The sequence below is a fragment of the Ictidomys tridecemlineatus genome, chromosome 11 (assembly GCF_052094955.1).
Source record: "Ictidomys tridecemlineatus isolate mIctTri1 chromosome 11, mIctTri1.hap1, whole genome shotgun sequence".
Classification (NCBI taxonomy): domain Eukaryota; kingdom Metazoa; phylum Chordata; class Mammalia; order Rodentia; family Sciuridae; genus Ictidomys; species Ictidomys tridecemlineatus.
In genome coordinates this window covers 11154859-11178991 of record NC_135487.1, presented here as the reverse complement: position 1 = coordinate 11178991, position 24133 = coordinate 11154859, and the positions used below count along the sequence as shown (strand labels likewise).

The window sequence follows — 24133 nt, the reverse complement described above, 5'->3', positions numbered from 1 at the left end:
CTCTCCTAAGCCCCAAAGACGTCTCTGATGCGCAGGACGCGTTGCGTGGAAGGCCCCAGGCGCGCTCGCAGGCTTGCGAACCGCGCAGGAGCGGGGAGGGCCAGGTCTGCAGCGTGGCGCCCGGCGCCGGCTCTGGTGGGCGGACGCGCGGGTGGGGGCGCAGGTCCGCCGGCCCGCAGGGGGCGCGCGCGCCCCAAGCCCCGCGCCGCCCGCCCCTCCGCGCGCTCGCTTGCCGCCCGGCCGCACATGTGTTTCTGTTTTGTGTTGTAGCATTTGTTCTGGAAGCTCGTATTTACATTTTAAGTGTATCTGGTGAGTGGGCTGGAGCCCTCGTCTGGGCCGGAAAAAAAAAAAAAAAAAAAAGAAGCCCTCCGGTCCGTCTTTTAGTTGGTCTTCTTCCTTTTCTCTTCGGTTTCACATCACTCCAACCAGGTAGGGGCTGAAAATCGACAGCTATCAGTCTGCGGGGTCTGGGAAAGTTTTTTTTCCCCCTTCTGATTTTTTTCTTTTTCTTTTTTTTTTTTTTGAACAGAGAAAAGGTAAAAAAAAAAAAAGCAAAAAAAAAAAAAAACGGGGGAAGGGGGGTGGGGGGGATTGAATGAATAAGAAGGGGAAGGAAGGCGGATCCACGTGGTTTAATCGGAGACAGACAGAGATCCCATTGTTCAAAATCAATAAAAAAAAAAAAAGCAGCAGCAAAAGCAGACCGGGCGAGCGCGCAGGGCGCCGGGGGCCGGCGGCGAGCGGGCCGGGGAGGCCGGCCGCTACACGGCCGGCAAAGTTGGCCCCATTAAAGTTTCATTTTCTGTGTGAGCAGGTGTTTGGGACTGGGGGCCAGTTAATTCCGAATACTCCCTTCGCGGGGCAGCGAAGGACCCGGTTAATCGAGAGCCCGAGGTCCCGACGCCCGGGCTGGGGCGGATTTGGGGTCTCGGGCCGGCGGGAAGGGAAAGCTTTGCATTACACCGACTGGGTTTGGGGAGGGGGCACGGGGACAAAAGCAGCAGGTTGGGTGGCCGGGGAAGAGGGGGCTTCTTCGCCACCGGGGGTGCCAGGGCATCTTTAAAGTGTCCCGAAGCCTTGCGCAATGAGAATCCAGCGGATGGGGGACCCTTTCCCCTCCCCTGTACTTTTCTGGGTCGGGGTGCAATTGCGATGCTTCGTGGACAAGCCTGCCTGGGGTGGGTCGGGGTCGCCCGGCTTCCCCGGAGCCCACCACATGCGGGATTCCCCGGAGGAGCCGGCCTGGCCGGGAGGGGCGCGATTTCCTCTCGCGGCGCACCCCTCCGCCCACCCCGCGGCCGCCACTTTGGGGAGGGCAGGGGAGGAAGTGGAGGCCGGGTGGCTCGTCTCCTCCCCTCCCCCCGCGCAGTTTATAACCCGTCCATTGTGCGCCGCTGCCCCGTGTCTCCCTCCAGCCGCGACCATGCCCAGGAAGAAGGCGGCGGCGGCCTGGGAGGAGCCGAGCTCAGGCAACGGCACGGCCCGCGCGGCGCCCAGGAAGCGCGGCGGCCCGGCGGGCAGGAAGCGCGAGCGGCCCGAGCGCTGCAGCAGCAGCAGTGGCGGCGGCAGCAGCGGCGACGAAGACGGCCTGGAGCTCGACGGGGCCCCCGGCGGTGGCAAGCGCGCGGCGCGGCCGGCGGCGGGCAAGGCGGGCGGCGCAGCGGTCGTCATCACCGAGCCCGAGCACACCAAGGAGCGCGTCGTGAGTGGGCCCGCGGGCGGGCGGGCGGGCGGGGGCGCGGGCCAGGCGTCGCGGCGCTGGCGGGGCGCGGGCGGGCGCAGGCCGTGGGCTGAATCATCGCCGCCGCCGCCGCGCAACAAAAGGGCAGGCGGGAGGGCTGCGGCCTACGGACCCCACGGCCGCGCGGGCCGTTGGCCGTTGGGGCGCGCGCCCGGGCCGCGGGGAGGGGCGGCCGAGCCCGCGCCCGCCGCCCGCGCGGGGGTCACGCCCCGCCCCCGGCGCCGCGCGGGCTCTCTCTCCCGCCCCTCCCCCGCCCGGAGCCGGGACTTGGGCAACTTCGTTGGGACTGGGACGGCGGCATGGGATCCCGGGCTCCCGAGTTCAGCCCCCGTCCCCGCGCCCGCTTGTGGACCCGGGCGCGGCGGGGAGGGTGGCCGGCGCCCTGCGGGGAGCGGTGGTTCGCGCCGGGGCTTTGAGGTTCCCGCCGCCTCGGCTCCGGCGCCCCGGGGGGGCGGGGCCTGCCGGCCGCCGCGCATGCCCATTGCGGCCTTGCGCGGTCCACGCGCGGAGAAGGCGGGGCGGCTGGCGCCGGCGGGTGTGAAGACGCATGCGCAGAGTCCCTCCCGGGCAGTGTGCGCCCCCCACCCCCCACCCCGGGGGGAGAGGGGCTTGAGCTTTGTTTGCGGCTGGTGGTCCTTCTGCTGGCCCGGGCACCGTGGTCTTCCCCAGTCAAGAAGCACCTCTCACGAGGTGAGTGGGCTTCGCTTCTCCCAGTGGCAGCCATGGCCTACCCATCTTAGGTCCCTGCATGGCTGCAGAGTCGAGCCCGCGCGCTATCCCCAGTAGAACTTTTGTAAGTTTGCTGCAAGATTTCTGTTTTGGGAGGGGATCTGCATCCTCTCCACATTCTCAGATGACCACAGGAAAGAGTAGGAACTTCCTTTTTGGACTTGGAGTCTTAATACTCTTCAGACGACCCTTACTCTCACAGGTGCTTTTCCCATAGGGCAGGTGAGGGCTAAGGAGAGGATGGAGTGCTTCCCCAGCTCAGGCAGGGCAGGCAGTAGTGCACTTTCTACACCCTTCTAAGGTAAGAAGAAAGGGCAGGACAGTAGGTGTCCAAAGGACGGCACCCTTAACCCTGCGACTTGAATGTGTGAAAGCGCTTTGTTACTGCTCTCCCAGTGGAAGGGTTAAGGCTGGCTTGTGTTTGAGAGCCTGGGCCTGGCTCACACCAGGGTGGTATAGTGTATCAAGAAAGGGACCCAGGAACTACTTTCCTTTGACAGATCTAATGCAGACACTGCCCCCCATCACAGTGTGTTAGGACAAACTCAGAAGCAAGGCCCAGCAGTCATTCCAGTTTGGATTCCTGTTTATGTACGTAGATAAGTCATATGTAAGTATGCATAGAAACAGGAATTCAAAAGATACTTTTCTCTTTAGTCCATTCTCTTAAAAAAAAAAAAGCGGGGACTGTTGAGCAGATTCTTTTGGGTTGTCAGCATTGCCTAGGCTCAAGAGAATCCAGGAAGACTGAGACTTCAACAAATGATGCTCTTACACCTTGTGGAAAACACACCTGAGTCTCCATTTGTGTTTCCGATGGCATCTATTGAGTTCTGCTCAGGGTCAGCGCTGGGCTCCTATGGCTCCATTCTGTTCCCACAGGCCTAGGCTGGCACCCTGCTTCTTGTTCTTCTGCCCAGTGTCCCTGGCCTTTCTGTTAGGCAGTTCTGGGGACCTGTCTGCTGCCACGATCACGCAGTCCCTGCCTCACTTCCCTGCTCTGCTGCTTGGAGGGGCTGTGAGAACACGACTCAGACCTGGCGGGACCTGCTGTCTGCCTCACCTCCGGGCGCAGAGGACGGCTTGGGAAAGATGGGTTCCGAGTTCAGAGTGCTCAGGTGCAGAGTTGCCTTCCATGAAGGATGGGTAGTTTTACAAACATTCTTACGATTTCAGTCCTGGAAAATGCCCTGTGAGGGCCAGGGGCTTATGTGTAGTTTGTCACATGAGCATTTTGTTCCTCGAGGGTCGTTTCAGGCCTGGTCATCATGAGCCATGTAGACAGTGAGTCCTGTGGAACAGATGAGTGGCGAAGGTGTCCACGTCTTCATGCTTTTTCCAGTTTCGAGTTGCTAAGGTTTTGTGGACCTTGAGACAAATCTGTCTGGTCTGGAAGGTCTGAATAAATACCTGAAAGCTGAACTTGAAGTGTTAGTTGATATTCATTGTTGGTGGCCTTCCTCCCTTCAAGAACGCCTGCCTTCTAGGTGGATGGGTGTGATTAAAAGGTAGATTCAGCCTTGCCAACGGGCCTCCTGCACGTGCTTTGGATCAGAAATCCCATTTTGTTGATTGAAGAGGCTCTGTGCTTGACCAGTCGTCAGGAAGTAGCTCATCCTGGGGGGACACCAGCAGTGTCCACCAAGTTTATCTTAGCTGCCAGGTGTGGCCCGTCAGAGTGGCCTGGGTATAACCCAGGGGCACAGCCTTTCTGACCCTTCCTTCCTTCTCTCCTTCCTGTGTTCACGAGGCTCCCACCTGCTAAGCACGTGCTGTACTGAGCCCCCCTCCCAGCCCTCCTGACTTGGCATCTGCCTGCTCCTCTGGTCTCTTGGGTAGCGCCAGCAAGCACCCGGGTCTTTATCCCACATGGTAGGCTCTTTTGAGTCCAGAACCAGGACTGACCTTGACTGTGATTTAAGGCTGTTTTGATTAACGTTTCTTATTTAAAATGTTGTTTTTTTTTTTCATACAAGGTGGAGGGAAGAATTCACTTATAGAGAGAAGGTGAGGGGCTTGTAACAAGTAATAGTGTAGCCCATAGGGAAGGCAGTCCCTGTACCTGGGCTGTGAGGGCCTCGGCCTGGGAGCCGGGCTGGCAGTTCGCGCCCTCCTCGGGAAGCTGCCACTGTCACCGGGGTAGACTTGGTTTCTCACAAACATCTTTTACCAGAAAGGCTGGGGTTTTGGTAAGTGCTAAGCTGGCCTTGACTAAGTGTCCAGGTCACTTGGGAAGTCCCCTTCTGCCCCGAGCAATGGCAGTAGGTTCTGGCCACCTGCTCACAGCTTAAGCCCTCTGGTCTGACAGAGCAGCGTGTCCTGGGGTGGCCACAGCACTGAAGTCTGGCCCTGGTGACTGCGTCTCAGTGTTGGGTGGTTTGACCTCTGCCTGCCTGCAGTGGGGGGCATCCTGGCACCCTCCTCCCGGCCGTCTCTAGGGCCTCAGCCCCTCCTGGGTCCTGCCTGCTGTCTTGAAGAGTAGTAGAGAATGAATCAGAGACTTAGGCAGAGAACCCAGGGCCTCTCCTACGGCACCTTGACAGAACCAGACAGAACCGCGGACTGCAGGCCTGAAGCACCTCCAGCCGCCAGCTGCACCTGTCTTTAGACAAAGGGGGGGGGGGTTCCAGGGGAGACTAGGCTTCCACTCGGGTAACCTGAGACTGGCGACTGGCGGGTGACCAGCCTGTGCCTCTGCCACAGGGCGATTTCTGAATAATTGAGAGGACAGGCTGCTCCATTCTGGGCGCAGCCCCCTGCTGTGCTGGCTGGGGATGGTCTACAGATGGCGCTTTCCTCCTGTCACAATTGTGACTGAGCACGTGGGGCCCATCCTGTGGGGATGGGTACCTGTGACACCAGGTTCCTTAAGAAATAGAATTCAGCCTGTAATCCCAGCGGCTCGGGAGGCTGAGGCAGGAGGATCAAAGCCAGCCTCAGCAACAGTGGGGCTAAGCAACTCGGTGAGACCCTGTCTCTACATAAATACAAAAAGTAGGGCTGGGATGTGGCTCAGTGGCCAAGTGCCCCTGAGTCACTCCCCAGTCCCCCGACACCCTCCCCCCAAAAAAGGAGTGAACTCCTCGGAGACGTAACCTTTGAAGATGTGTGGGGTGCGCTGCCGGGACCTCCATCCTGGAGGTCTCTGAGTGGAGCGGGACGACTGGGCTCTGGAGCTGCCTGTTCTGCCCCAGGCCTTCCCGTGTCAGTTGTGAAAACCGAGGGCTCTCCTCCTGGTGTGCGGGACAGCTGGTGTGCAGAGTTGGGCTGCGTGGACCGAGCACGCTGTGCAGGGCTGAGTCTTTGACTACAGTCCTTCTGCTGTGCTGGGGTGGAACCCGGGGCGTGTGCAGCGTGCTGGGCAAGTGCTCTGCCACTGAGCGAACCCGGCCTCACCCTGAGTCCCCTTCCTCAGCCCTTTTAATTTTTTTGAGACAAGAGTCTCACTAAGTTGCTGAGGCTGGCTTTGAACTTGCGATCCTCCTGTCTCAGCCTCCTGAGTTGGTGGGATTATAGGTGTGTGCCACCATCAATCCCCTCCATTCAATCCCCTCCAATTTTATTCAGTAAAAGGTACCATAACCCCACTTTTTTTTGGTACCAGGGGTTAAACTCAGGGCCTTTACCACTGAGCCACATCCCCAGCCCTTTTTATTTTTCATTTTGAGACAGGGTCTCACTAAATGGCTTAGAGCCTTGTTAAGTTGCTGAGGCTGGCTTTGAACTTGGCGGTCCTCGTGCCTCAGCCTCCTGAGTTGATGGGATCATAGGTGTGCGCCATCATGTCCAACTCGAATCACTTTTAAGGGTGCATTTTGACATTTCAGAGACAAAAGTGCTGGGGGTGTTACGAGTGTGGCCCAGAATTGGGCCGTGGCCTTTGGGCACCTTTTCTCTTTGGTGGTGCTGGGGTTCAACCCAGGACCTTGCCACCTTTCTTTGCTGAAGCTGGTGGAGGTGAGAATTGAGGTGATACCAGGAGGTGACTGTCTCTCCAAGACCCCCTGAGCAGGGCCCTGCCTCATGCAGCAGAGAGGGAGCCTTTAAAGCCACCTGTGTCAGACCCTGCTGCCACTACTAACGCTGCGTCCTCCCTTGCCTTACTCTCCTGGAGAAGTTGAAGGCTTATCCCCAACGTCCCCAGCTCATCCCCAATGTCCCCAGCTCAACGTCCCCATGAAAAAGCTCCTGGCATGGAGGACAGCGGACGGGGATGGCGGTGTGATGAACATGTGGAAGTGGCGTGGGAACAGTGCCTCAGGCCCTGAGGACCACAGTGCTTCTGTGGGAAAGTGCAGACGTGGTCCCCAGAATGTGCCAGTTGTGATTCCCTTGTGTGACCTGGTGGCCCTTCCGGTGCAAATCTCTCTCTGTACACCATTTTGCAGAGTGGAGGTGGGGAACACCATCTGGCTGAGTGTTTTGCAAAAGCTATTTAAAAACAAGGCCAGGCAGAGCCAGCGAGTGGCCATGGGGGGTCTGGGGTGACGCACCTTGGAGCGTGGGGGTGCGGGGTGACAGGTAGGGCTGGGACCTAGAGCCCCTGTGTGAAAGGGCCAACACAGAAATGCTGCTTTGTTTCCAGCTGTGGCTGGGCAGCCTCGGGGGGCTAGAAGCATCTGTAACCAGCTAATTTTTTCCTTCTTTCTGTCTCTAGAAACTTGAAGGGTCTAAGTGCAAAGGGCAGCTTCTGATTTTTGGGGCAACCAACTGGGACTTGATTGGTCGAAAAGAAGTGCCTAAACAACAAGGTAGGAGAAGCGGTGCCTCAGATGGCTTGTGCCTCCTGGGTGTAGTAGATGTCCAGCGGTCCACTGCGGGGCAGTTCTAGGGACTGTGAAAAGGCTGGATGGGGCCAGGACATCCAGGTGTTGGTTGAGTGTCAGGTGCTGAGACGTCAGATGCTCAGTCCACAGCGCTCTGCCAGCTGCCAGCCTGTTGGGAGAACTGGGTTGACAGAAACAACAGTCGCTGGAGAGGGGAACAGAGAAGTCCCAAGAAGTAAATATTTGGTCCCCAGTTGACTTTAGAAAATTGGCGTCCAGCCGGGCCCGGTGATGCACACCAGTGATCCCAGGGACTTGGGAGGCGGAGGCAAGAGGATCACAAGTTTGAGGCCAGCTTGGGCTATTTAGCCAGATTCTGTTGGGGACGTGGCCCTGTGGTACAGTGCTCCTGGTTCCATGTGCAGTGCCAAAAAAGGGAGAAAAGACGGTGTCTTTCTGCAGAAGAAATAGCCCCAGGAGCAGGCTGGCAGGGAGCCGTGCTTTATGGCTCTTGGTGTCATTTGGAAAGGTGCCCACGGTGCTTCCCCACATCGCTATGCCCATAAACAAATATTTGCACATTGACACACCCTAGTGCCAAAACACTGGGTGTCCCATGAGGGTGGCAGGAATCCCAGCAGCGCTCGCAGGTAGCAGCGCACCTCTCAGGGCAATGCCTGGCTCTCAGCACCACAGCCCGGTCCCCAGAAACCCCAGGTCTGTGACACCAGCCCGCTGCTGGCAGCTCCTTTGCTGGTCTTGCTTTTTGCTGAGTGGCCCCTGTTAGGACCTTAGAGGACAGAGACGAGTCTGACCCTGACCCTGACCCAGCAGTGTCCTTTGAAGTGCTCTCAGGGGCTCGGGACAACACGTCCCATCCTTAATGGGGTGGTGGGATCTGGAGGGCGACGCTGTCCCCACCCCATCTCCTGCTAGTGACGTACCTGGCACCGAGAGGCCTCGGGCTGCTCCCGCAGCAGGAGTGGAGGGCTGGCTGCGCTGCGTGCTGGGGTGCAGCTTGGGCGGTTCCTGTGCCAGTGGTGGGGTGGGGGCTCCCAGAGACCGGGAAGGACAGGTCGGGGTGGGGAAGGGCGTTGTGGGGGAGTTAGGTGCTGAGGTGCCTGAGACATGATGAAGCGCCTGGTGGCGGCGTGGGGACATGTGGGGCCACAGCTCTGAAGGGGAGAGCGTGAGGACCAGGCTGCCTCGGCCGGGAGGCGGCCCCTGGTGCTCCTGGCAGGCAGGCTGCAGAAGGCCAGACCGGCCCTGGGAGGGCAGGATCCAGCTCCCGGGCACCAGCGCAAGGTGGACGCAGTCACAGCGGCCTGTGGTCTGCGTCTGCAGGTGTCCGGGTCAGTGGGGGCAGGTGGGGTGACAGGAGGGCCACACCGGCTCCCGGGCAGTTTGGTTCTGGGGCCCTTGGCTACTACAGAGACTCCAGGTGCCCGTGTTGTCCTCACGTGGCCTCCTTTGTCAGGCCAGTGCAGCGCCCTTGGAGTGCCTGGTGGCTCCTGCTGTGTGCAGGGCTCCCTCCCGGCCGCAGGCCTGTGACCAGCCTTCTCCTTCTCTTTGCAGCTGCTTACCGCAATCTTGGTCAGAATTTGTGGGGACCCCACAGGTATGGGTGCCTGTCAGGGGTACGGGTGCGAACGGTGGTTTCGGGGTCGTGTGCTGCCCACAGCCTCCTCATCACCACGGAAGGGAAGCTGTGGAGTTGGGGTGAGTACCGTGCGTGGCGGGTGCGGGCCACTTGCTCCCGGTCACGTGCCTGTCCCTTCCCGAGGCCTGCTCCTCTGCAGCCACCCTTCCTCTTCCTGATTCCCGGCCAGCCTCCCGAACCCCACGGCCCTCGCCCCAGTCGCCGTCTGGTGGCCCCGTTCCTAGAGCCCTGTGTCGGGCGTGCTGACCCTCAGCCCGCCGTGTGGCACAGGGCCTGTGTCCTCACGCTTGGAGTGCCACTGGTGCTTGTCACAAGACACTGCGTCTGGCTCTGGCTTGCGCACATCTTGGGCTGGGGCTCGTCGCCTGTTCTGAGGATGTCCTGATGGTCGTCCCTGTGTTGGTGCCCTGGGCCCTCGGGCTGCCCTGTCACCCTCCTCCCACTGCCTGTCCCCCTGGGCTGCCTCTCCTTCCTCCAGGCCCTTAGTGAAGTGGTCCCCAAGGCTACTTCGGCCCCCGAGCCCTTCCAGCTCCTGGGCTCTGCTGCCAGCTGGCTGTGTTGGTGTCCCCACCCTTCGCTCTGGCCCCGTGGCCACTCGTAGTCCGTGTAATGCGTTTTTATTTTACTTTGGTGTTTGAACTGGTGTTTTTTTTTTTTTTTTTTTCATGAGCTGCTGAACCAAAGTCCAAATATATTAACATCTGTCGTCTCCCTGCTCTGGGCTAATTTTGTAATTCTGTTGGAAAAAAAAACTAACAAGTGTCTGGCCCAGATTTATCCTTCACAGGCTCTTGATGACATGCCGACATTTGCCCCGATTTTGGTTTCTCCCTGGCATGGGGCGTGTCCCCTGCCTCGTCGTCCGTCCTGCTTCATGCCCTGACACGGGGCTGGGGCTTTCATGTTTGTTCCCGACTTAAAATAGCCCCTCCTGCTCTCCTTGCTGCGCGACACTTAGGCTGTGGTTCCAGAAGCGTCTCTGTGCTGACCCTGTGGGCAGGAGCACCACGTCAGCATCACGTCTGATGAGTCCCAGCTCAAGGGCGAGTGGCCTGGGTCGGGCAGCAGTGCCAGGGGACGTGCTGGCGATGCCCCGTATCTACTCACTGGTGGTCACTTGAATTGGAGGGCTGCAGTACAGTGGCCATAAGCACTGGCCCCCAGGGGAGGGGTCATCCCGCCACCCTTGGGCCTTGTGTGTGCGCGCGGCAGAGCCCATTGTGTGGCTGCTGTGCCGCTCCCGCCAGGGCACTGGTCCTCAAGCGGCCTCTCTTCTGCTGGGGCGTGTGGGGAGGGTCTCCTTCCTGAATCCACCCCTCCTGCCCCTCGTAGTCCTCGACTTTTCAGCTCTTCTAAGCCTCCCGTCTCCCCAGGGCGAGGCGAGGCGAGGCGAGGTGAGGCGTGTGGTTCTTTGGCCACTGGGCAGGGCCGACTTGTGTCTAGCTCTCCCTGAGGCCCACCTGTGTCCATCTTGGGGTGCAAGTGGTTTTCCCAGAGGCCTGTGCACTGCCGTGGTCCCCTCAGGCCTGTGTGAGTGCAGGGGCCGTCCCGTGGCCAAGGCCGCGGGAGCAGTGTGGGTGGCTTCGGTGGCAGGAGGGCATGTGTGTGCAGCAGGCCTTTCCCTTGGCACCAGGGCTGATCCACGGACGTGGGGTCCTGTGAGGGGTGGTCTGGGGGGCAGCTGGGGAAAGTGGAGGAACGATGGGCCCAAACCAGATGATCCAAGGTCGATCCCCAGACGCTGGGGCGGTGCCCCTTGGAGCCGGTGTCAGCGTGGTCACTGTTGAACCTGCCCTAAAGAGAATGACAGGGCGTCAGTGCCTCCAGACCAGGGCTCGTGTGGCCAGAGTGTGCCTGTGGGTGGCCCCGGGCTGCATGGAGCCCTTCTCGCATTTTCTGGGGTACCAGAGAATTGACGGTGTGCACTGAGTGGGTCCTTGTCACCGAGGCAGAAAGGGGGACCTGAGGGCTGGGGACGGTGCAGCAGGTACCTGCAGCTGGCCACCACTAGAGGACGGCTTCAGGGGTGGCACCAGGGTCTCACAAGCTGCCGCTTTCTCTCCTGGCTGTTGGCTGTGGGTCGGAGGCTCCCTCTGGGTGCATGGTGGGTCCCGGGGTACTGTGGGGCACCTCTGCAGTGCTGCCTGCCACCCCGCTCCCCCCCAACCAGCTGTGATCTGCAGGTCGAAATGAGAAGGGGCAGCTGGGCCATGGCGACACCAAGAGAGTTGAGGCCCCCAGACTCATCGAGTCCCTCAGCCACGAGGCCATTGTATCGGCTGCGTGTGGGCGCAACCACACCCTGGCCTTGACGGGTAAGTGGCCCAGGGCGTCACCTTGGGGTTGGGTGGAGTTGCTGCCATGACTTGGCCTCTGGGTGCTGGGTGGCTTTTGGGGCAGGGAGCCCATCTGAGACTGGGACAGGTGGCATGGCCTTTCTAAACTGCACCCCCAGCTTTTGATGCCAAGTGGGGTTCGAGCTGGCCTCCTGCCCCAAGCTCTTTTGGACACTGTTTCACATTCCGCCTGGAAATGAGCTGTTTGTATTATTTTGATGCCTTTGGTTCCAAATCTAGTTTAAAACATTCAGCGTTACTTTCCCTTTTGTGATGTTTTTCTCTCTTTGCAGAAACGGGCTCCGTGTTTGCTTTTGGAGAGAACAAAATGGGGCAGCTGGGGCTAGGCAACCAGACGGACGCTGTCCCCAGCCCCGCGCAGGTATGTGGGGCGGCTTCACAGGCGGGAGTGTTTTAAACGGGTTCAGCCTGTGGTCAGGTCAAGGCGCGTCTTGAAAGCCCTTTTCCTTGCAAAGAAAACGAGTGTCAAGACCTTGCGTTGAGTCTGTTCTGTGCTAAAGAAAGCGAGATGTCCTATGGATGGAAGTTTGTCTTCATCTGCAAATGCTTTTGTTTTGACCTTGAGTGCAGTCACCTGCCAGCTGCTCAGAACGCAGTTTCTCTTTGCTAAGACACCGAAGATCAAGTTTGAGGGGTGGGATTCCTACCTGAGAAATGAAGCAGGATGCTGGCCACCAGTCCGCCCTCAGTGGTGGAGGTGGGACCCGGCTTTCCTGATCTTGGACAGGAGCCAGCTCGCTGCAGCCTGGGGGTTTGAAGTGCTCCTGTCTTGCTCGCCACAGCTCTGAAGCACAGTTGCACGGTGGCAGAGTGGCAGAGTGGGTCAGGGCTGTCGTGACAAGGTCTGAGGTCTGGTTCCCTCTCGGCCTCTGTCTCCTGTGCCGGGTGGCAGGTCTGCGTCTTCCTGCCCTCTGTTCCCTTCCTGTCCCGGCCCTTCCAGCCTGACTGGCAGCAGCAGCAAGTGTTTCGATGTCCTCATTGGTTTTCAAATCCCAGGTTAAGTGACAGCCATCACTACCGTTTTCTGAACCATCTTAACCTCTATTTATGCCTCTAGTTGAAGACTCAGTAATCAGTGGCTTGAGGAGCAAATGAGAATTTTTTAAGTGGTTCTTTTTAAAAGAGTTTGTTTGTTATTTTTAAAGTTGGAGCTGATCCTGGAGTTGGTGACTCCAGTGAGGCTTAGAGGTGACAGGGCAAGGTGTGCTCTCTGACCTTGTTCTCCTGCTTGTGGATTTTGGGATTCGTCAAGCAGTAGGATGTGTGAGGCACGCTGCTGGGCGCTTTCAGGGTGCAGATTCCCAGAATATGAGTCCTGCTTCTGTGGCTACTCTCTGGGGGTGGGGTGGGGGCGTTTCTTTCCCAGATTCCAGTCTTTGCGTTTTCCCTGTGCTCTGGGCTTTGGCCTTCAGAATGGGGGAGTCATTAACTCTCCTTGAAGCCTGGTAATCTTGTGTCACAGCCTCATGCAGAGAGGGAGAGACTTTTTATCAGTCTTTTGAAAAATGCCTGAAAGTCCACTGTCTTTTCTTTTCAGATAATGTACAACGGCCAGCCAATTACCAAAATGGCCTGCGGGGCTGAATTCAGCATGATAATGGACTGCAAAGGAAACCTCTATTCCTTTGGGTGCCCTGAGTACGGCCAGCTGGGTATGGAAGTGTGTTTTTAAAAGCTCTGTAATCTAACTGTATATTTAGAACCAGAAGCCAGTGGGGGCCGCACACATGTGTTAGGAACTTGGTGATTGATCTCAGATAATAGCTTCTCCCACTAAGTGGGCCTGGCGGAGCGGGGAGCCGCCGCTCGCAGGGTTCCAGCGGGTTAGCGGTTTGCCTCCGTGAAGTCGGGGTGCAGCCTGAAGAAAGATGCTGTTTTCTGATTTGAAGATCCATTTATGCAAGAATCTCAAAGTTGTAGAAAAAGGAAAAGAGATAGATACTTTTCTCTGGTTTTTCACACGAGGGGCTCCTGCAGCGTGAGACGGGCCATGTTCCAGTTGTGTGCCACGGAGCAGGGAGCTTCCCGCTCCACCCTTGGCAGGATGTGCTTGTTCAAAAGCTGGTCACTCCTGCAGGTCTCAGGAGGTGTGGGAACCCTCCCTTCCAATGTCGCCAGCTCTCCATTCTCTCTTCCCTGGAGGGTGCTTTCCCGGGTGCCTCCTGGCCTGTGGCTCCAGCCCCCTCCCAGGAGCTGGAGCAGGCGGTGAGGCGCGGGCGCCCCCTGCTGGCCCCTGGGCTGCCTGCACCTGGTGCAGCACCCTCCGAAGCAGAGAGCAGGTGGAGAGGCGTGAAATAGAAGGCAGAGCGCTGTGTTGGCCTTAGACTTCAGGGGACGGTGACTCTGAAACTAAATATAGCTCCAGTCAGAAGTGCGTGAGAAGGAACAGCCCCCCCCCCCCCCCCCCCGTGCCCAGCCGTGCAGGTTGCGGCTCTGTTGGGGGAGCGTTGCCATGGCCACCGCCTCGTGCTGCACCCAGCCCCGGGCTCCACGCGGAAGTGCGCATCTGTGCTTCCTGCTACGTGGGCCGCTCCCCTGCTGCCTTGGTTTCTCGGGGTGGCGAAGGCAGAGCAGTTGCTGTGTACGGGCCCCACTGAGGACGGAGCTGCTTGGTTTGCACCCAGAGCATCTTGTCTTCTCAGCCGAGCAGCTTGCTTCTCAGCATCCACCATCTCGCCCAACCCAGACGGGTCCCTTTGGAGAGTCACGTGGCAGCCTCAGGTCTGTCACCAGCAGGCGCTCCCTGGGTCGAGCTATAGGCGCTGCATTTCCCCACCGCAGGCCATCGCCTTTCTGGAAGTCCGCATGGCCTGGAGGGGTTGCTGGCCTGTCCCTGGGAAAGGCAGGGTGTGCTGCTCCTTCAAAGGAGGTGGGGGGAACAGCAATTCGAAGGTGCCTCCCCACCCTCTGGGACCGCCTGGCTCAGCACCAGCGCTGTGAGGCAGGTGGCGTGGCCCTGGCTCCTGCAGGGTGCAGGCAGGGTGGGAGCTGCTGCGCAGTGTCCACACAGGGCCCAGGGGCGCTTTGCCACTGGATGTTGCCACTGAGCAAGCAACATCCCTAGCTTTTTTTTTTTTTTTCCTTCTTTTTTAATATTTTAAAGTTCTTGGTTTGGGTTGTAGATGGACACTTTTATTTTTGATGTGGTGCTGAGGATCAAACCCAGAGCCTCACACGTGCTAGGCAAGCACTGAGCCACAACCCCATCCCCCTGGCATATTTCATGTTATTTTGAGACAGGGTCTTGCTGATTTGCCTGGGCTGGCCTTGAACTTAGGATCCTCGTGCCTCAGCCTCCTGGCACTGGATGACAGGTGTGCGCCACTGCGCCTGGCACTAGTGTTTAGGATGCCGTTCCTTTTGGTGAGAGGCAGTGGCCATGGCCATGCTCCTCCAACATCGGGACCCGGACACCCCCTACCCCCTTCCCCCGTCCCGCAGGAAGTGTCTGAGCAGTTGTCTAAGAGCTGCATGTCCTGAAGTGTCCACCCTGCACCATAATGGCTTCACATCTGTCCGAGCCACAAAATGGGCAGATTTCTAAGTGGACAGGCACGTTGCAGGGGCAAGAGATGGGCAGTGTCAGGGACCCGCTCCTGTCGCACTCCCTGCTTACCAGAAGCTGGTCTTAGAACAGTGCAGTCACCCACCTGGACACTGTGGTGCTCATTTTGACTGTGTGTCAAGGTGTTTCAGACAGCGGCGAAGGCTGCATGTGCAACAACAGCATGTCACACGGCCATCACCGTGGGCTGACACGAGAGCGCTGTAGCCGACAGGCCGACAGCCGAGTGTGGGCTCAGGGTCAGTTTAAGAGCCTGGGGCTCCGGGCGCTGGCCTCTTCCCCTCAGGACTGCGTGGCAGCCAGGCTCCTGCTAGTGGCGAGTCCTCTCTGAGTGTAGAAGCACGTGACAGGTGTCGCAGCAGTGCTGCTGTCAGTTCGTCCCTGCGGTCACTCGCTCTGATCTGGTCCCCACCCACCCGCTCAGTTTTGTGGGCCCCAGGGGGGCTGTGGCTCCCTCTGGAGGACCTGCTGGGCCGGGGCTGGGGACATGGGGACCTGTGGTAGTGAATGAGCTCAGCTCCGGTCCCCTGCCTCCTGTGCTGCTCCTGACAACAGGCTCTGGTCACCACAGGACACAACTCGGACGGGAAGTTCATTGCCCGGGCTCAGCGGATAGAGTACGACTGTGAGCTGGTGCCCCGGAGGGTGGCCATCTTCATCGAGAAGACGAAAGACGGGCAGATCTTGCCTGTCCCAAACGTGGTGGTGCGTGATGTGGCCTGTGGCGCCAACCACACGGTGAGTGGCGCTGGTTTTCCTGTTTTCTGAGCTTCGCACTGGCGCAGAGGGTTATCCATGCACTGGCCAGGACCGGGTCCAAGTGGACGCCCTGCCTTCCCTGAGGGGCCTGGCCAAGCTCCTGTCCCTGCCTCCATTAGCCTCTGCAGGCTGCCAGCTGAAGGGGCTCGACACGGGTGGACAGGGACACCGCCCTCCCGCAGGACGTGTTTCTGAGCTGCAGGTGGAGAGCCTCATCAGGGGCCTCATCAGGGGCAGCTGTTTCCTTGGAGGTTCGCTCACAGACAGACGCAGGGTGGCGCTCTGCATCGATTTCCTGTTTGTGGCACTAGGGGTGGTGGTATCTTGAGGGCCCCACCACTGAGCCACCTCTCTGCGCCCCCCCCCCTTTTTTTTTTTTTTTTTAAGGATTTAGGACTGTTTTTTTTTCAATATCTGTATTTTGTTTCTTTATGTGGTGTTGAGGATTGAACCCAGGGCCTCCCATGTGCAAGGCAAATCCCCTGCCACTGAGCCACAGCCACATCCCCAGTCCCTCCAGCCCTTTTCATTTAATTTTTAGTTTTTTATTTTGGTTACTGGGAATTGAACCCAGAGGTGGTATACCATTGGGCAACATTTACAGCAAACACCGCCCCCCCCCCTTTTTATTGAAACAGGGTCTTAGTAACTTGCTTAGGGCTTCACTAAATTGCTGAGGCTAGCCTGGAACTTGTGATCCTCCTGCCTCAGCCTCCTGAGTTGCTGGGGCTGCAGGTGTGCCCTGGCCTGTGCATGTGTGTTAGTGTCTGGAGGCCACTTCCTTCCCTCGGGGTGCTCTTCCCCATGGTCGGACATGGATTAGGTTAGGATCTGGCAAGGAGGCGGTTTAGTTCTTGCAAATCCAGAAACTGAGGTTCTATTTTATATAGTGTAGTCTGGGAAACAAGGTTAGATTTTGTTAAAGAGTTTTTTGTTGTTGTTACTGAGGATTGGAACCCAGGGGTGCTTAACCACTAAGCCACATCCTCAGGGCTCCCCCTCCTCCCATTTTTTAGAGACAGGGCCTAGCTGAGTGCTGCCTAGGGCCTTGCTAAGTTGCTGAGGCTGGCTTTGAACTCATGATCCTCTTGCTTCAGCCTCCCAAGCTGCTGGAAATATAGGCATGCGCCACCACACCCGTCTGTTAAACTTGACCTAAAAGGCTCTTATCTGTTGTTTTACTTAGAGTTTTTCGGGCTGGGCAGTGGACCAGGCCTTGGCACCCTGGGCAGGCGCCGCTCCCAGAGCACGCCCCAGCCCTGTGCTGCTGAGCAGGAAAGGGGAGATCCCATACAGTGGTGATTGCTCCCGTCACCAGGGCCCAGGTGCGGGGAGCGCAAGGACGGTCCAGGACAGGCAGCCTTCCCTCCTGCTCTTCCTGCAGCATAGCTGTTATTTTAAAAGGAAATGGGATGTGCTGGCCTGCGGTCTGCAGACGGAGCCTTCTTGCTTCTGATGAGGGGAGATCTGCAATAAAAATAGGGTCCCTGGCAGAGCAGGCAGGCCTGAGCCCGCGTGCCGCCCCTGGCCTGCTCCAGGCGCCACCTCCCTGTGGCTGCAGGCAGGTGTGGACGGTCCCTCTGCCCTTCGCTGTAACTGCTGCTGCAGGCTCTCCTACAGACATGGTGACCCCGTCACCTCCTGGGAAGGCCTGGTGGCTCAGCCCGTGTCCCTGTCCTTGCAGCTGGTTTTGGACTCCCAGAAGCGTGTCTTCTCCTGGGGCTTCGGTGGCTATGGCCGGCTGGGCCACGCGGAGCAGAAGGACGAGATGGTGCCGCGCCTGGTGAAGCTCTTCGACTTCCCGGGGCGAGGGGCCTCCCAGATCTACGCTGGCTACACCTGCTCCTTTGCCGTCAGCGAAGTGGGTTAGTGGTGTCCTCGCGCTTGTCCCTAGGGTGGCGGTGTCCAGAGCCGGGGTTTGGTTTTCCCCTCCTTATAGATCACTGCTCCTACGGGCACCATGTAGCCACTGTCCTGTGCCGAGACCCGCACTTCACTCTGTCCCCGGTGTGGCCTGGCGGGCTGCGTCGGCTCCTGAGACACTTGCTCACGGTGACATCTCTTGTCTGCCTCCAGGTGGCCTGTTTTTCTGGGGGGCCACCAACACCTCCCGTGAGTCCACCATGTACCCGAAAGCAGTGCAGGATCTCTGCGGCTGGAGGATCCGAAGCCTGGCGTGTGGGTAGGTGGCAGTGGCTCCCGCACGTGTCCCATGTTCTTCCCTCCCCAGGGTAGCTGACACAGCCTGGGGGTGCCTGCTGACCGTCGGTCGGTCACCCTGTCCAGGCATGAGGTACAGCCGAGGTGATGAGTGAGGGCTTGGGGTGCCAGGACAGATGTCCCCTTCGTTGTCTTCACGGGAAGAAAAGTCACTTTAAAGGTTTTTGTTCTCAGAAGCAGCACAGGAGAGGTGGTTGTGCTCTCGGTGGGAAAGGGCAGTTCAGTTCTCAACGCCCGGGAAGGGGAACCAGACCCGGCTGTCCTCTTCCTGGCTGGACTGTTAGTGGGCGGGTGGTGTGTGGATAGGGGCCGTGTGGACTGGTCTGGCGTACAGACCCCCCCAGGGGTTCCCGTGGGTGGAGGTCTGTCCCTTGGGAGTGGGCCACCACCTCATCCCTCTGCCTCAGCCTCCTCTGCCCAGGGTGTGCTTCCCACCTTCCTCTGAGCCCCCACACCCAGTCAGAGTGGGCCACAAGGCCCCCCGACTTTGGCTTTGGCCCTGTGAGGGGCTCTGGGCCTTGCTGAGGCACAGTGTCCTGTGCAGGGTCATCTCTGGGCTCAGGAGGAGCCCTCTGCTCCCTGGCGTGCAGCGCGGGGTGGGCATGCCGCGGGGGCACTGGGCGAGGCCCCGACGTTGATGCTGGCCCCTGGCCGGTTGGGATGCGGCGGAGGGTGGGTGGTGACGGCCTCTGCCTTTTTGCAGGAAGAGCAGCATCATCGTGGCGGCGGACGAGAGCACCATCAGCTGGGGCCCATCGCCGACCTTCGGGGAGCTGGTGAGTCGGTGGCCCCCAGGCCGGGCGAGCACCTCCTGCACGGGGGCGGAGAACGTGGGTGCGGTGGTCTGCCGAGACCTCTGGGTCTCGTTAAGCTTCAGAGACGGTTCTATGCCGATGAGGCTGTGAGTGGCTGTGGTCCCCGCGTGGCGTGGAGGCAGAGGGTCAGGGCACCTCCCTGTGGCGGAAGGTTCACGTCCACAGGAGGACGGGCCTCTGGGTCTGGTCTAGCTTGGCCGTGTGCATGGTCCAGAGGGCAGTGTGCCCTCAGCCTGCCGTGGAGGTGATTTAGGGACACTTTCTTCTTGTGTTCCTGCTTATAAGCTCAGTGGCTGGAATGAGGTCAGAACAAGTGGCCCTCGGTTTCCCCTGCCCTGGCCTTTCCCCGTCCCCTGGCCTTGCTCTGAGGCCCTGCTGCTTGGTGAACTCTCTGCTGCACGTTCTTGGTTGCGGCTCATGCTGTGGGCGGTGGCCTGAGGCTGGGCTGCTACAGGCGGGTCTTGCTGCGCTCACTGGGCCTTGGCGGTTCGTCTTGGTTCATCTCCCCATTTCCTGCTGGCGTGGGGTGGAGACGGTCAGGAGGGCCGGCCCTTGCACAGCCTCTGGGATGGCTGGCCTTGCTGCTCCTGCGCTTCGGGTGTCCACGTGGGGCAGGCGGAACACAGGGAGCAAGCCACCAAGAGCTGCCTGCTTTCTTGTGACTGGTCTGAGGCGGCGGGAGGGTTTCTTGAGGCCCCTCAGGAATAGACGTTTCCCTCTAAACACGAGTATTACAGTTCGGGAGCAAGGAGGGGGCTTTTGGGGGAAACCTCTAGGGTTGAGAAGGCGCGCGGCTCCCGGAGCCGTACATGTGGGGAGGTGTGAGCCACGGCCTGGGGGCCCACCTGGCTGGGGGCTGGAGGTCCTGCCTCACCCTGCAGCCCTGTCCCAGCTGCGCCCAGGGCTCTGCCTGTGGCCAGCTCCAGCACGGCCCTCCACGGGCTCTTCCACGCCTGGCCGGGCCCCTGGGGCGCTGGAATCCTCCCTGGCAACGGCGTCTGCCTTTACCCCGTCTGTTCCTGCTGGTCACTCGGCCGTCTGGCGCAGGCCACCAGCTGTGGTCCTGACAGCTGCAGTTCCCAGTTCCCCCTCCCTCGGGTTTCATCTGCTGTTGCCACGGGAGGCTCCTGGAAGGTCCCCCCCTCCCGTGGGCCCAGGTCAGGATCTAGCATCCTGGGCTTCCTCCAGGGCTAGTCGCCGGCCCCGTGGACCTGAGGGGCCCTCCTCGCCCATGCTGAGAGTGGCCGGGTGCTGGCTCCGGGCTGGTGGGGTACAGATGGCCGTGGCGCTCCCCTTCTGGAGTGTGCCGCGTGGGTCCCTGTGGTGAGCATCTCCTACTTGCGTCTCCAGGGCTACGGGGACCATAAGCCCAAGTCTTCCACTGCGGCCCAAGAGGTGAGGACTCTGGACGGCATCTTCTCAGAACAGGTGAGCTCAGGAGGACGGTGCCAGTGAGCCTGCTGTGCCCTGGGTCTGCGGCGTGCTGAGCGACGGCTCGCTGGCCAGGTGTCCTGCCCGCCCTCTGGCACGTCTGACGGCTCGTGGCCGTTGGCAGGAGAGAAGTGCAGAAGAATGCTGGCCAGAAGGCCGGCGGCTGGCCTTTTCCTTGTGATACCCATACACTCAGCCACGTGACTCTGTCCCCAGGATGGGTGTGTGGCTCAGGTGACAGGTGCTGCTAGGCCAGGGTGGTTGGCAGATGGCAGCGCCAGGCCCGGCCTGTGGAGAGACACGGTGGGTGTGTGCCTCGCTCATGGTGGCATCGTGATCCAGGGAGGCGGGTGGAACAGGGAGCTGGGTCTCCGTGTCCCTGCCAGTCCCTGCCAGCAGGGCTCAGCGGGCCTCCTTCCATCTGGGCCCCCCCTGGCAGCCTGGAGGCTCTGGCTGGGAGGGTACAGCGGCCCACCCTGCAAGGACACTGTCTTCAGGGTGGGAGGGGGCTTCCCCATGCTGACCTCCCGGGCAGCCCACAGACCAACGTGCTGCTGTCCCTCGCCCCGTGCGTGTCTGCCCTGGCACAGCCAACCTGGTTTGTCCCTGCAGGTAGCCATGGGCTACTCACACTCCCTGGTGATCGCACGGGACGAGAGCGAGACCGAGAAGGAGAAGCTGAAGCGGCTTCCGGAGTACAACCCGCGCACGCTCTGAGGCGCCGCGACCCGTGGCAGCCGTCACTCCACCTGCACTGGGACGGGAAGTCGGACGAGGAATCAAAAGCAAAGTTGACCGAAGGTGCATTTTGTTAGACTCCCTGAGGTTCCGTTTTCTACGTGATTCAACGTTAACTACCTTTTCCTGTTTGCTTTCCAAAGTGTTTTTTTCTCCCTTCGATGTTTAATTAAAATATTTGCTCATAGTTGACCTACCATTCCTACAAGAGAGGCAGAAACTTGAGCAATCTAGGTTTTTTAAGTTGTATTTCTTGTCCCTCCTAAACACAGCCCAGGCCCCCACTCCAGCTGTCCTTAGCCTTGTGATCCGCGGGGGCGCTGCCTGGGACAGGCAGCGCCACTTATTTACTCAGACAAAAACGTCCCTCCTGGGAACCAGCAGCATCTAGACCAAGCCGTCCCGGAGACGGCCACCTCCCTCCAAACCATGCTCTCGTGCTTCGGATGCATCCGGGTCACTTGCCTGCTTTTTTTGCGCAGACTGGCTCAGGCCAGTGTGTGTGCCCCTCTGCTGCTTGTAGCCACAGCCTCACTGCAGAATCTGCCACCCCCACCCTCCCGGCGGGGGCCTCGGGGTCTGTGTTTAGCCATTTATACCTACTCTAGCTGTTTAAAAAAAAAAAAAAAGTCCAAATGCAAATCAGGTGATCGTGGAACCGCGGGGACATGGAGGGCAGAGGGGGACCGGCTGTGTTTGTTGAAGGGTCCAGCCTCATGGCTCCCAGGGGAGCCCAGGCCTGGTGTCACTAGCGCTCACCAATCAGAAGTCCTCAGCCAGAGCCGGCAGGGGAAGAGCGCTCTCCTGTCCCTGCAGAGGAAGAGTGGCCGCCCGCGGCCCCGCACTCAGGCCCTGTCCTGGCTGCGCCCTGCCCAGGGCGGGCCGGCCGGTTCCCCGAGGCTGTTCTTCGGCTCCCGCGCTCCTCAGTCACGGTTGCTTGGCTCTGGTACCAAATAGTCGGATTCCCGAAGAAGCCCTGCCCCGAGGGTCAGCCCAGGTGCCGGGATGCCGCCCGCCTCCCCGTCAAGTGCCCTCTGCCGAGCCCGTCCCTGGTGGTGACTGCGGCGGGAGCTCCGAGGTGCCTTCCTGGACCCTCCTCACTGGGACCCGAGCGAGGCGACAGCCCTGGTGGCTCTCGGGCTCCAGAGGGTCTGCGCTGGTTTGGGTGCTTTAAGTAGATGTGTAGTCAGTGGTGCTCATGGGGCGAGGGTGGGGGGGCCCGGAGCTGGCCGCAGCCTTTGTGTTTGCTTCTTCTGTTGTCACCACTTGTCATCGTCTCGATGTTAAAATGCCAAAAATGATCGAGTTGTCGTTGACCTTCTTCCTGTCCTCCTACCCCAGTCGCTCCAGAAGTGACTTCTGCTCTTGTTGGGCATGTAAAATGTCTGTCCCAGCCCGTCCTGTGGCCTCGTGGGACATAAGCTTGTGTCGAAGACACGGGTCTGAGTTCACGCTCGTCCCTGCTGATCTGTGCTGGCCTGAGGTCCAGGGGACGGGCTCTGCTGACTGGCCTGATGTGTCCAAGTCACCCCCAGACGCCTTCCACTTGAGCCCTCTGTGCGTGGACCTAATCATTTCCCTGGACAGGTCTCTTTCCTGGTGTGTGGCTTGGGCATCTGTGCTCCTTGTACCCTGGAGGTCTTCCCCGAGTTGTGTGGTCACCAAGAGGGACAAGGACACAGTAGGCTGGGCGCTGCCCTGTGCTGAGCTGGGCTCAGATCTTCAGGAACAAATCTAAAATCAGCAGCCCACCACCCTGTCCAGGGCCCTTGCTGGGAGCCGGGCAGGAAAGGGGCCTTGCCAGGGAGGATGGTCCTGTGCCCTCTTGCACCCCTTCTCCTGATGTAGAATTGTCACATGAATTTCCTGGAGGGGATACCCCTTAGGCAGGAGTTGGGGGCATCCTGCATGTCCAGAAGAGGGTGTAGAGTGGCCTGGGTGGGGACGCGCTTTGTGCTCCGTGGTCCTGAGAGCTTCCAGCGTCTCCTGTCGGGAAGGAGGGCCCTGGAGGAGGCGTAGGTGGAGGGCCCAGAGGACCGTGTGGTTTGGTCGAAGGTGCCTGGTTTAGTGCTGTAACTGTCTTATTTTTTTTTATATATATATTTCTTGGAGTAAGCATTTTAAATAAACGGCGTCGTGTTGACTCCGCCTTGGTGTTGGCATTTCTTTTTCAGGCAGAGGTGCCGCTCGGGGCCCCCCCTCAGCTCCTGTGTGCAGAACCCACCAGAGGCCGGGTCGGGAGGGGATGGAACCCTCCCTCGGGAGGGGATGGGACGGGACGGTCCCTTGGGAGAGGTGGTTTATCTTGCTGGGATTGGATACGTGCTGCAGGGCCTGTGGCTGGCGCGTCCCTGGCACCTGGAGATGCGCAGACGGCCGCAGCTTGGTCTGTCGCGCCTTCACTGCGGGCACAGTTCTCGCAGTGGCAGAGTCCCTACTGTGACGTGGACTTTCCAGCCATCTTGCCCAGCTGTCGGGTGACAAAAGTGTCTGGGCCAGGTGGAGGGGCAGGCTGGGCGTGCGAGGTGGGCTAATGGGCAGGTGTGGGAGTGCCAGGGGCTCGTCAGGGACATGGCCTCTACTGGATGCCAAGGAGCAGGTGTGTTCACCTCCCAGACTCCTCCCTGCAGCGACAGTGGCCATTGCCCCCGGGGGGGACCCAGGGCCAGGCCTGTGTTCCTCACCTCTGCCCTTCCCAGCTGCTCGGGGCCACGTGGGAAGGGACGCAGGCCACCCCTCGGCCGCGCTGGAACCAGTGAGCAGGGGCACCGTGATGCCTCCTGTGACCCACACCAGGAGTCCCGAGGTCCGGCCGTCCCCTTCCCCCTTTCATAGAGGAAGGGGAGCTACGGAGACTGCGCAGCCTCGGCCACCCTGGGGACCCTGGCAGCAGGCCCAGGGACTTCCCTCCCCACCAGGGAGGCTGGCCCAGCTGACGTTGAGGGTGGAGGACAGGTCCTGGGGCTCCGGGCCACAGAGCTGGTGTCTTGCCACCCGCCAGGCCGGCAGCCTCACCCGTGCCCTTGCCGCTCCTTAGGGCCCTGGGGGGGACATGCAGTTGGGGGGACTTCCTGGCCCTGTCCAGTACTGCCCTTGGCCTGGGGCCTGAGTACATGGGGAGGGTGGGGACCAAAGAGGGTCACTCAGGACCTTTGTCACTATAGAGTGACAGTGCTAGACCAACCTCAGGAGCTGCCTCACGCGTTCACTTGGCGTTGAGCCCAGGGGCTGGGGTGGGGGTAACAGTCCCACAGCACTGGGGACGGGACCCAGGGCCTCAGGCATGCCAGGCAGCTGCACCCCAGTTTCTCTTTAAATGTTTTAAAGGCAAAATGGAGGGCCAGGTGGG

General features: G+C 59.8%; 1 protein-coding gene across 3 annotated transcripts; it reads left to right on the top strand.

The window, feature by feature from the left end:
* Positions 1-241: 241 nt before the first annotated feature.
* Positions 242-22927, top strand: Rcc2 (regulator of chromosome condensation 2). Of its 3 annotated transcripts, none has more exons than XM_078025408.1 (13): positions 242-432; positions 1419-1705; positions 7131-7224; positions 8815-8958; positions 11083-11214; positions 11529-11617; positions 12794-12908; positions 15393-15559; positions 17265-17445; positions 17657-17762; positions 18504-18576; positions 19966-20043; positions 20659-22927. In XM_078025408.1, exons 2-13 carry the CDS (start codon positions 1427-1429, stop codon positions 20761-20763), a joined length of 1563 nt encoding a protein of 520 aa, XP_077881534.1. In that variant the 5' UTR covers positions 242-432; positions 1419-1426; the 3' UTR covers positions 20764-22927. The 3 variants fall into 3 exon arrangements, with proteins under 3 accessions (XP_077881534.1, XP_077881533.1, XP_077881535.1); XM_078025407.1 differs by lacking the exon at positions 242-432 and adding an exon at positions 680-809; XM_078025409.1 differs by lacking the exons at positions 242-432; positions 1419-1705 and adding an exon at positions 2478-2537.
* The last annotated feature ends 1206 nt before the right edge of the window (positions 22928-24133 follow it).

Excerpts from the sequence above, each read along its gene's own strand:
- Rcc2 (XM_078025408.1), top strand. The coding sequence starts at position 1,427 with ATGCCCAGGAAGAAGGCGGCGGCGGCCTGGGAGGAGCCGAGCTCAGGC. Across the intron at positions 1,706-7,130 it reads AGCACACCAAGGAGCGCGTC|AAACTTGAAGGGTCTAAGTG; the intron begins GTGAGTGGGCCC and ends TTCTGTCTCTAG. Across the intron at positions 20,044-20,658 it reads ACGGCATCTTCTCAGAACAG|GTAGCCATGGGCTACTCACA; the intron begins GTGAGCTCAGGA and ends TTGTCCCTGCAG.